General features: G+C 48.3%; 1 protein-coding gene across 7 annotated transcripts in view; it reads left to right on the forward strand.

Moving 5' to 3' along the window:
• The first annotated feature begins 3,540 nt into the window (after positions 1-3,540).
• Positions 3,541-12,470, forward strand: part of MINDY4 (MINDY lysine 48 deubiquitinase 4) — a 130,516-nt gene continuing 121,586 nt past the window's right edge. For 2 of the 7 annotated variants that reach the window (XM_075587957.1, XM_075587959.1), the window contains exons 1-2: positions 5,669-5,962; positions 11,424-11,543. In XM_075587957.1, the coding sequence (XP_075444072.1) occupies positions 5,897-5,962; positions 11,424-11,543 (186 nt within the window). In that variant the 5' untranslated portion in view covers positions 5,669-5,896. Of the gene's footprint in view, positions 3,769-5,081; positions 5,197-5,666; positions 5,963-11,157; positions 11,284-11,423; positions 11,544-12,470 lie in introns of those variants that run through there. The other 5 variants (XM_075587961.1, XM_075587958.1, XM_075587962.1 and 2 more) reach the window with 5 other exon arrangements.

Below are 12,470 nucleotides of genomic sequence, written 5' to 3' on the forward strand. Positions count from 1 at the left end.
ATGTCACCACCTGTTCTGCCACAAGCTCCTGCTTGTTCTCCTGTGCTGAAGCGGAGGTTCCGTCCTGCGTCCTTCAGCTTCCTTCAAGCTCCCGCTTGTTCTCCTGTGCTGAAGCGGAGGTTCCGCCCTGCGTCCTTCAGCTTCCTTCAAGCTCCCGCTTGTTCTTCTGTGCTGAAGCGGAGGTTCCGTCCTGCGTCCTTCAGCTTCCTGTTCTCCTGTGCTGAAGCAGAGGTTTCGTCCCTGCGTCCTTCAGCCTCCTGGATTCCTGTGCTGAAGCAGAGGTTTCGTCCCTGCGTCCTTCAGCCTCCTGGATTCCTGCACTGAAGCGGAGGTTTCGCCCCTGCGTCCTTCAGTCTCCTGGATTCCTGCACTGAAGCGGAGGTTTCCCTGTGTATCTACAGCTTCCTGGTTCCTGGGGCCTACTCTTTCCCTAATCTAGAGAGGCCGTGTCCTGGTTCCTGCGCTGCTACAGAGGATTCCCTAGCCCGCTCAGGACTCTTGCGCTGTAGCACTGTTTTAACCGTGCAGCTAGGCGGTGTGTAAATCTGGTCTGTCTTCCACCTCCTGAGACCAGTACCATGGGCCATGGTCGCCGCACGCGCAGAGGCCACCCCCGCGCTCCTAAGCTGAAGCGGGGCTTTCCTGACTCCCTGTTGCCGAACTCCTACTTGGACAATGTTTATTCTGACGTCTCCTGTCCTGACCCTGGCTTGTACAACGACGATGCTGTCTTCTCCAATCCTGATCCTGCTACGTATGACTACGAACTTCGCAATCCGGATCAGCCTGCGCGGTCTAAGGTCGGTGCTTTTACAACCCCACCTCAGCCTCGCGGTCCGACCCTGGTTTGTGGCGAGCATAACCGTGACAGGGAACTATTGATGACTGGCTGTCCCACAACGGGACATGGTTCTGACAGAGCCCTAAAGAGGAACTATTAGTTTGGGTTCTACCGGGATACCTCATTGCCAGAATCCGACACGATGAGCCAAGCCGAAAGGGGTGTACATGATAGGGTCCAGGACATTTGGAGGTACGAGGTCACTCGGTTGCTGCACTAAAGAATCACCCAATAAGTAGTGTTGCAATAAAAGGTATTCTGTAAATACTTTATGCAAGTACATACATGTAGATCAGGAGTCTCCAAACTCAGTCCTCAATGGTCGCCAACAGATCAGGTTTTAAGGATATCCCTGCTTCAGCAAAGGTGGCTCAGTCGAAGATTGAGCCACATGTGCTGTAGCAGGTATATCTTGAAGGGTAAGGGTGCCAAGTAGATGCATTCACCAGTCTAGTTACAGCAGCCTTAGGCTGATAAAGCAATTTCACCACTTACTGGTGAGAGCGAAAATGTAGCTATGGGAATGCATAGTGTTACGCTTGTGCTGCCCGCAGACCAGACCCGTCCCCTGCACTGAGGTGGGACGTATAGAAACACGCACCTGCAGTGGAGAAAGCGTGTCCGGAGTGTGGTGGTAGCGTAGCCGGCCAGGGAGTGTAGGTATAGTAAGGTATGTTCTTGCCGGATCCAGGGTAGCAGGAGTGCCGTAGTGAGTTCCGTAGCCGAGGGTCGAGGATAGGAGAGGTCCGGGAGGTCGTGGTACTAAAGCTGAGTCCGAGGGTCTTAGAGGTCAACGTAGAGAGGAGGAAGCCGGGGTCGAGAACCAGAGAGAGGTATCAGCCAAGCCGGTACAGAACCTGAAGAGAGTACAAAGTGAGATCACGGCACAGAATCCACAACTGCTAGAGAAGAGACTATGCAGAGCAATGAGCCAAAGGGAGGACTGGGGTTATAAAGGTAGGTGGTCCAATAGAGGCAAGGGGTAGAGCAGGGGTGTGCCGTGGAGCACTCAGTGATTGGAAGGCAGTGTGTTTGTTTTTAGTGATCACCTGTGCCGGTGAGCGTGGCCAGCGCGGATGCCGGGGGGTGGAGTCAGAGGTGGTGCATAAATTATAGCCGGAGACGAGCGCTCTGTAAGAGCGAGTTGCACGCGTCCCGGTAAGATGGCGGCCACCTATGTGACGGGAGCGGGTAAGCGGCACCACGGCAGGGATCCTGCCGAAGGGGAGATGCGGCGGCGGTTGTGGGTCCCGTGGGAGGTAAGGAGGGGTCACGTCGTGGCGGACGTTACCCCCGATTCCTTACACATATTGAATAGGCCCCATAAAGAAAGACTTGTTTGCGTGCAGTAGGATCATTGCCCTATCAATCAGTAAGTGCTCCTTGGTTTTGTCTGGGAGGATAACCTTAAACGGGGTGGTGGTATAGTCTTGTAGTTGGGTCGGGCTTAACATTTCTGGTATCCCCCGCAGTCTTAGTTTGTTTCTGTGGGAAAGGTTTTCCGAATCGTCCTGCAGTGTCATTACCTTGTGGCGTACGTATCTTATCTCCGTGTCTGTCTCCTGCTGATATTGTATTATGTCCTCCGTTTTTTATCATTAGTGTCTGTTCTTTCATGGGTCTCACGTCTTTGTTTTTACCTCTGTGATGTAAGCTTGCATCTCTTGATGGAAAGAACATTTTATTTCTTGGAGTACTGTAAGTTCTCTATGCCTTTTCTGGTAAGTGGTGGCCCATCGACTGAGCTGATGTCAAATGGCGCGGCGCTTCTATGACACTTACTACATCTTGGCGCCATAAGGCATCCCGTTGTCATGGCAATGGGCGTCACATGACATTGCGGAGCCATGTTGATGGGATTTGGAGGGGAGGATGCTGTTGCCGAGAGGATGCAGGGAGACGCCGCCACAGCCGAAGGTAAGCTAAATAATTATTTAACCCCCTTTCCCCGTGTCTAAGGGAACTATGTGTGCTGCCGTTACCTGTGGCTCACAGAAGACCTGAGCCTCCCCAGCTGGGAGCCTGGGGTGAGCTCTCGTTCTCCTCGGTGCAGCGCCTCCACCTGAGAGGGATCCCAGCGCAGCGGGATAACCCCTTTAAGGACCACTTACAGTGAAATGATACACACACCAGTATATAACAATTGGTTTACTGACAATAGAATAACAATATAACAGTACCATACAATATAACACACAATACAATAACACTGGGTGAGTGTTCCCCAAAGTACCTAGGGTGCGTGGCACCAATATCCCTGGTGTCCTCTCCAATGCGAGTCAGTCACACCCACGTGTAGGGAGTAGCGCTACCCCTGTGAACCTCCCTGGGCACTCCTGTACCCAGGTACCACTGGATGAGCAAAAAGGATCCGTCTGATCCCACAACATCTACTAAATCCTCTCTCTGACCTGTGGTCTGATCTCAGGCCGCAGCTCACCGTGTGGTGTCTCTTCGCTGGTGCTACCCCCTCTCTTGGGTCTTCCCTATAGCAGCCACAATCTAAAAGGGGACTTAGGACTTAGCTGGGATTTAAGGGGCAAACCTAGTCCAGGGGAGCACTGCTCCCTGGACATTACCTCAACGGTTCTCTCCTTCCAACTGCCAGTAACTGCCAGCACTCCAGCAACTGCCTGTAACTGCCAAACTGTCTGAACATTCTATTTGCATGGCCCTCAGGCTCCTGGGACATGTAGTCCCTTGTGGAGCCTCTCCAAAGATGGCCACCACAACTGTGGGGACTGCGCAAGCAAAAAGACACCACTGCGCATGCGCGAACCTACAATGCCCCCCGCAACTTCTCGCCTCTCTGCACATGCACACGGCTGCATTTGCGCACTGCAAGATGGCGGCCCCCGCTTGCCGGGTTCTCTGCGGAGCTCCGCCACTCCCATACACCTCAACCGTCCTGTTCCCCAGCACCGGAGGTAAGAGGGGACACGGCTACAAATATATAACAAAAGGAACATTTTTAAAGATTTATATCTCCGGGTTAGCCTTTAATAGAAGGTGGAAACCCTGCCTGACTAGATTTTTCCCTGTTCACGTATTATTAGTGTTAATTATTAGTCAATTAATATGGCTGCTAAGCCTCTCTCAGTGACATAAGTGGATTTCAAAAAACCTTATTTGAGAAGACGTTTTCTCTGATTAAAGCCTTTCTTGTCTGCCTCTGTGCTGCCTACTTCAGTAGGGAAAATGAGAATAAAAACAGCAGCAGTTGCCATGTGAACGCTACTGCAAGCTTTAATAAGTGAGAATTAAAATATCAAAAAGTGCATGGAAAACAACTAAAAATAAAGTTGGTTATTTTGCCTTTTTGTTAAACTTCTGTTATAATAATTGTTATTTTTGTGTGTTGTTACCATGAATGACATTCCGTTGGTGCTCTACAAATCTAGTGCTCAAAGTCCTTGTGGTACGTCCCACATACTGGGGACCACAAGGACGGGAAACCATGTACAGTATACTACATGAGTGGACAGGCAGTCCATGCGACCTTCAACTTTGTGAACAGTTTTGTTGGTGTAACGGTTGTACCCCCACCCAATCTCATATTGGCCCCTATGTGAGGAAACAGCTACATGTCATGTAGTGTGGTGCACCTGCTGGCTTACAGGACTCCTGAGTCTCCCGCTTGATGGTATAGGGGAATTCACCAGGACTGGCTCGTGAGTTAGTGTTGAGATCTACTCACTTTTGGTACAGCACCTCCATATCTTCCAGGTCCCCACGACAGCAGGGAGGGGTCTCTGGAAGAGAACCCCTGGGTTCAGCTTCTCCCTGAATGACTCCAGTCTCAGGCAAGAAGGTTCTTTTAAACAGGGCAATCTTTATTGACATCTTCATAGGCAGACTGCCCCTCATGGCGACCGGTCTTTAGCCGCACATGTTCAAGGTTGCCCACCTCAAAGAAGTCCCTGGACACCACTCCTAGTCAGGGCCCTAGAAGCTGTCCTTGCTCTTCCCTTACTCTCTAATAGAGTAAGGTGAATAGTCTGCCCACCTCTCCACTAAGGGAGGGCCACAATCCTTGCCAGAGCCCTGGCACTGTGTTGGGTCAGATAGTCACACACTCTGCAACTCTCACTGAACACTGACTGTCACAGTGAACAGACACTGACAGACCAACTAACTTTAGGAAGTGATGCGTAATATATAGCTCCAGTAGGCACCACCCCTGTGTCACTGTAAGTGGACAAAGAGCATGCTGTCACTTCCTTTGCTACACACTACACCTCACAGGGGATGAGGGCAAACCTCATGATTACTCCTGGCAAACCTGCCCTCTTAACAGGGTTTACTGCACAGGAGGAAAGAGGCATGTAACCCCAAAATTATATAGGGCTACATTGGTAAGTGAACAGAACATATCCAAAGGCTTTAGATGCGTGCACGTCATGCACCCACTTCTGCTGCATAGGCAATGCCCATTCAAATGTGCTGAGGGATGGTCTCTGATCTCTGCGAGTCTCCTCGGTGCTAGTACTCTCTTTATGTTCTTTGCTTTTTTTGTAAATAATAATAACCTCAACAGGAGGTCACAATGCCCCCTTGATAGAATGGGCTGCTGGATTATATGGAGTAATACATTTTGGATGGTCAGAATGAATTGTGTGGGGTTTTCTGCAATATGTATTACTTCCAGATAAACACATCTCAAAATGTCCCTTTGCTTTCAGACACATCACTGCTAGACAATACGGCACTGAATAGGTTAACAATCATAATGCAGCTGTGAACTGAAGAGGTGAACACCCAAATACAGTGATACCCACACACAGTGTCACATTCCCAGCCACACATAGTAACAGGCAGGAAGTGCAGCCCCCACAGTCTGTTGGACGTGAGGAGGAGTTAGCTAGCACAGGGCTCTTTGTTGCTATGGTAACCACGCTCCCAACCGGGCCTGAACAGGCTGCCTCAGCGTGACGGTGCAGGCCCGAGCACTGTGTGTGAGAGGGAGAGAGAAGGGGCTGCCCACCCTGCCTGAGCACTGTGTGTGTGAGAGGGGAGAGGGGGGAGAGAGGGGTCACCCTGCCTGAGCACAGCACCATGCAGCACGCAGCCTGTGTGGGGGAAGTGGCGTCATCGCTAGTGAGAGAATTCCTCGGCAGAAAGGTCTGTGCATCTTATGGTGTGTGTCTGTGTCATTGTGATGAGCTGCACAGTAGTGTGAGTGTAATGATTGATTGGGCTGAGTTTGTGTGTGTGTATGTGTGTGTGTAATGATTGGGCTGTGTGTGTGTGTTTGTGGTGATTGTGCTGTGTGTGTAATGATTGGGCGGTGTGTGTGATTGGGCTGTGTGTGTGTGTGTGTGTGTGTGATTGGGCTGTGTGTGTGTGTAATGATTGGGCTGTGTGTGTGTGTGTGGTGATTGTGCTGTGTGTGTAATGATTGTGCTGTGTGTGTAATGATTGCGTTGTGTGTGTGTGTGTGATTGGGCTGTGTGTGTGTAATGATTGTTGGGCTGTGTGTAATGATTGAGCTCTCTATAAAATGATTGGGGTGTGTGTAAGGCTGAGTCCCCGCTAGCGTTTAGCGCGCTCCAAGCATGGGCGCTGGGTCTCCTATTGTACGTGTGGGAGGGAGGGGGGTCATTGCGGGTAGTTGCGCGCGCTTGTAAGTATAGGTTTGTTTGTTTACCTAAGCGCCGATCGAGGGTGAGCGTGTGTGTCCACACACGGGCGCCGCACGCACGGCGTGAGTGGGGACTTACATATATCTATATATGTCTACATATATCTATATATGTAAGTCCCCGCCGCAAGCGCAGCCCGCTCAGCGCTAGCGGGGACTTGGCCTAAGGCACGTTCTATAGTGCCTGGCGTGCGCGCGGAATTTTAGTTGGCTGACATTAGTCAGCCTTTCTATAATGGCGCCGCGCGCGGCAGGGAGTGGGGAGCCGACAGACAGCGGAGAAGATGACGAAAATCATCATTTCGCGCTGCTACCGGCGCTGAATGTATGTATATGTGTGTGTGTATATGTATACGTGTGTGTGTGTGTGTGTGTGTGTGTGTATGTATTTGTGTGCCTGCACAAATGTAATAAATATGTTATTTTTTAAAAATTAATAATAAATTACACACACACACACACACACTCTGTACCTTCACAGCTCTCTGTATACTTACAAAAAGCATGCGGCACGTGCACGCGCCTTCGAACAAGCACGCGCGCACGGCCGCAGACACTATATAACAGCCCTAAGTGTGTAAGTAATGATTGGGCTCGGTGTGTGTATGTAATGATTGAGCTCTGTATAATGATTGTGGTGTGTATTGTATAATGATTGTGCTGTGTATGTGTGTATGTATAATGATTGTGCTGTGTATGGGTGTGTGTATATAATGATTGGGCTGTGTGCGTATATGTATGTAATGATTGTGCTATCTTCCCATTGCTGTGCACTTACTTTTAAACGGACCTTCTACTTGTTGTCCCAGAATTTGTCCCTCGCCACCAGGCCCGATCATTTATTGCCATATAATTGACTCGCTTACATTGTCAGCAAATGGGTTGTTCCGAGGAATGACAATGTGAAGTTTGGCCCATATTCACTGAAGGGTGCTAAGCTTCCGCACGTCCTACCTCCAATTTATGTAAAGCGCAGCACCGTTTAGTGAATGTGGGCCTATGTGAGCTGGTGTGATGTAGGGGGAGGTGTTTATCAAACGCTTTAAGTTGCAAAAGGTATATTGATTTAAAAAAAAAAAAAACGGTCCCAGTGTGTTCTGGCGTGCGCTGTGCGTACAAGCACCGCCCCCCAATCAGACCGGGCCCAGTACCTACCTCAGCGCGCATTTGGCAAGTTTTCTCAAATACAAAAAATTGTATTTGGAACTTGCGACGTAGGCGTGGCCGCGCCCCCGCCGGTGGTTCAGCCAATGAGTGCGAACCAGCCGCGTGAGGTCATGACCACGCCCCTGCAAAATCCCCGCCACGCCCCCTCCCGTCGCAATCTCTCCCAAGATGGTGGTGAAGCGCTGTGCACAGCGCTTCACCGCGATCTGCGGTCCCAGAGAAGAAGCAGGAGTTTGTGACAGGTGTGTTGCTGGGATTTTCCAGGGGCGTGGCCATGACCTCACACGGCTGGTTCGCCCTCATTGGCTGAACCGCCGGGAGGGGGGGGGGGGTGGCCATGCCTCTGTCGCAAGTTGCATATACAATTTTTTTGCACTTTCCGCGCGTGCTTACTGGTCCCAGTCCGAGATTGGGGGGCGGTGCTTGTACGCACAGCGCACGCCGAAGCGTGCACTGTAGAAGGCACTGTAATGATGCTCTGTATAATTAGTTAATTATTTATAGAAATAAATGCACTGAAAGTAAATATTACTGTGATGGTGGTCAAAAGTAAATATTACTGGAAGGAGGTCTATAAGTAAAATGAAGGCTGTTGTAATTATTTGATGCTGAAATTAATTTGACTTTATAAGAGGCTGAAAAGAAAGGTTTCTGTAATTCATAGAGGCTTAAAGGTAAATTCTGCGCTGGAATTAAATGCCGCTGAATGTAAAAGATACGGAAATTAATAGAGCAAAAAGCTGAATTTTGCATGAGCCAGCAGAGGCTGAATTTAAATCTTTCATCTACAGTATTGGTAAAGTAAAACAGCATTGTATAACCCAGTGTTTTTCAACAGGAGTTCCTAGGAGCCCTCGGGTTCCCAGTACACCCTTGAAGTCTTTGTTCCCTGCAATTTTCAGGTCGTTTGACACAGAACAATTTGCAATGCATCTGATTTATTATTTTCTGAAATCAGAAACGCTATTACAGATGCAGCGGCCGTTATTGGAACATATCACGTGTTGTGTACCTCGGAATACGCATGTCATGGCGCGTCATTACCGCGTGTTGTATACCTCGGAATACCCATGTCATGGCGCGTCATTACCGCGTGTTGTATACCTCGGAATACCCATGTCATGCCGCGTCATTACCGCGTGTTGTATACCTCGGAATACCCATGTCATGGCGCGTCATTACCGCGTGTTGTATAACTTGGAATACCCATGTCATGGCGCGTCATTACCACGTGTTGTATACCTCGGAATACCCATGTCATGGCGCGTCATTACCGCGTGCTGTATACCTTGGAATACCCATGTCATGGCGCGTCATTACCGCGTGTTGTATACCTCGGAATACCCATGTCATGGCGCGTCATTACCGCGTGCTGTATACCTCGGAATACCCATGTCATGGCGCGTCATTACCGCGTGTTGTATACCTTGGAATACCCATGTCATGGCGCATCATTACTGCGCGTTGTATACCTCGGAATACCCATGTCATGACGTGTCATTACCACGTGTTGTATACCTCGGAATACCCATGTCATGGCGCGTCATTACCACGTGTTGTATACCTTGGAATACCCATGTCATGGCGCGTCATTACCGCGTATTGTATACCTTGGAATACCCATGTCATGGCGCGTCAGTACCACGTGTTGTATACCTTGGAATACCCATGTCATGGCGCGTCAGTACCGCGTGTTGACTCGTGTTTTAGCGAGTGCAGAATATGGAATTTTAGTGTTCTGGTTTTTAAACACCTGCAAATTGACACATTACTGTACTGTACCCATTACAATTCATTCATTTCTGCCACGGAAACGCGAAGAATTGCACCCAAAGAAATCGGGATCCATGAAATTCAAACAAATCAACCGTGTGATTGGCCGCGTGGAGAACTGCAGAGCACACGAAAACCGCTCCGTGATATGTTCGAATAACGGCCGCTGCATCTGTAGAGAGGGGTGGGGTTCCTTACAATGCATCTGATCTGCCCCGCTTTCTCTCTGCCGTCCTCGCCCTTCTAACCCCAGACCCTGGCTAAATTCCCACACAGCATGCTGCGTTCCTGCACTCGTTCCTCTGAACGCCTCTGGAGGAAATCTCACACTCTCGCAGACTTCCTTCACTACAAATGTATGCTATCCTGTTTCAACTCTGCCATCTCTCAGGCTAAACAAACCTACTTTTCTTCACTAACCAACACGCACAAATCTAACCCACACCAACTCTTCTCTGTCTTTGACTCCCTTCTCAGACCACCCTCAGCTGCCTCTTCTTCTCCCTCCATCTCACCTCAGGGCTTTGCTGACTGATTTTAAGGAGAAGGTGAAATCCATACGTCAGAACACCCCCTCTCATCCTACACCGCTTCCTAACTCTCCTCCTGCCTTCCTTGACTCTCTTTCTGCTGTCTCAGAGAAGGATGTGTCACTGCTGTCTCCTAGTCTCCCTCTTCCACTTGCCCTCTTGAACCATTTCCTCCCATCTCCTAAAACCTCTTGCTCCTACTATAATCCCTATGCTCACACACATTTTTAACTCCTCCCTCTACTCTGGTACCTTTCCCTCCTCCTTCAAGCATGCAACCGTTATACCATTACTCAAAAACAGCACGCTTGACCCTACTTGTCTTTCTAATTATCGACCTGTCTCCCTCCTGCCTTTTACTAGTACAAAGTGAAATTAGGCGCAAAAAAACTTAGTCTGTGATCCTAACTTAATTGTGAGGATAAATGAATATACAGGCATACCCCGCTTTAAGTACACTCACTTTAAGTACACTCGTGAGTAAGTACATATCGCCCAATAGGCAAACGGCAGCTCACGCATGCGCCTGTCAGTACGTCCTGAACAGCAATACCGGTTCCCTACCTGTACCAAAGCTGTGCGCAAGTGGGGAGACTATAGAGCCTGTTTCAAATGCGTTATTTACATCAGTTATGACGATTGCAGTACAGTACATGCATCAATAAGTGGGGAAAAGGTAGTGCTTCATTTTAAGTACATTTTCGCTTTACATACATGCTCCGGTCCCATTGCGTACGTTAAGGCGGGGTATGCCTGTATATCACAAATGTGAATGAATCAAAATACTCGTACAAATACAAACAAAATAAATTGTAAACCCCCTGCTCAAACCCTCTGGTGGGATTCGTCTCTACTTGTCCCAGGTAGTTGAATATGTTTCACAGATTCCATGAGGAGTATGAGGGGGAAACAAAAACACACAAAGAAAATCTAAGTGTAGAGGTACTTTAAATCTCTGAATGTGATGCAGAAAAACTTGTCTCTTTTGAAATGCCTACTTCAGGGTGCAGGCTTTCATGATGTACGTTGGACATCCATAGGGCACTAAAGGGGTTAAAGAGGTTAAAATAAAAATTGCCTGAATATGAAATACAGAAGCATCAACATAGGGGCTTACAGTGAAGCGTGACAGTGCTGATTCGGCACCAACGCACAGAAACGTTTATATTTGTCAAGTTTCTGTGTGTTCGTGCACTTTGTTGCAGAAGCCCCATAGAGTCCATAGCAATACCTTTTGAAGTCGATGTTGTGTGTTGCCGACCACCACAACGTTGCCGCTGAAAGAAGGGTTGACTGCATTAGGAGACTATCGTGACAAACTCCAGACAATTGTGAGAAACGCCAAAGTTTGTCTAATAATTTTGAACGGATTTGCTGCCAAAATATACATGCAGCACATTGCTCTAAGGTGCGGCATTTGTGCATTAAACAATACTACCCTTTAATTGCTTGTTGTCACTCTTTTCATTAGGGCTTAAAAAAGACCAGTTCAATGCTGGATGAGGAACTCCCACGCAATCACCAAAGCATCACCAACCGAAACGAGCTTCGGGCTGTTCTGCATTTGGATTCTCTGTACAAAGAGAACAAGGTAAACAAAATACAGAATAGACTTCTTATCCAAGAAATGTTGTTCTTTAATCAATCATTTTGATTGACAAGTATAAGGTATGATTTAAATTGACGCGTAACAGTATTTTGATGATAATTTTATAAATTTATAGATGCGATATCTAAACTATTCAGCCAATTTCTGTTTTGAAAGAACGTTATTAGGTGTATTTGCAGGCAAAATGGTGGGAAGATTTGCAGGAAAGACCTACAGTGTAGTGAGAAGCTAGACCCAAATAGAGAACAGTATCCTGTGGCACGCAAAGTAAAATTGAAATGTAAAGTCTTTTTTAATGATGCAGACATAATGCACAACGTTTTTGGGAAATCCTCAGGTAAAACACGGACGTACTCATTGTCTTACTTGTGGAATTATTGAGGTCCTAGTTTGGGGGTCTTTTTTTCCAGATTTGATTAAAAAAAAAATACAGCATTTAAATACATCTGGTGCCACCCCTTCCAAAAGAGTTTCTGATGAGCGCAGGTTAGATCACTCATTAAAAATGTCATTTACAATCTGAAACTCAGTCTATTATTGATAAACTAAGCGATCATGATCAAGGATGTAGGTCAGCGGTGCTCAACTCCTGTCCTCAAGCCCCCCACAACAGGTCAGGTTTTCAGGATATCACAGTTTCAGCACAGGTGACTCAATCAGACCCTGCTTCAGCACAGGTGCCTCCGAGCCACCTGTGCTGAAGCAGGGATATCCTGAAGACCTGGGGGGGGAGGGGGGATGGGGCTTGATGACTGGAGTTGAGTACCTGTGATGTAGACCAGGGGTACGCAAACTGGGGGGTGCCAAATTTTATGAGGGGAGGGAGCGGTTCTTGCAAAGGCCACGCGCTCTTCCCCACAACATTTAAATGAAATGCCGCAGGAGCACACAAGGCCTCTGTAACTCCCT

This window comes from Ascaphus truei, chromosome 2, assembly GCF_040206685.1.
Source record: "Ascaphus truei isolate aAscTru1 chromosome 2, aAscTru1.hap1, whole genome shotgun sequence".
NCBI lineage: Eukaryota > Metazoa > Chordata > Amphibia > Anura > Ascaphidae > Ascaphus > Ascaphus truei.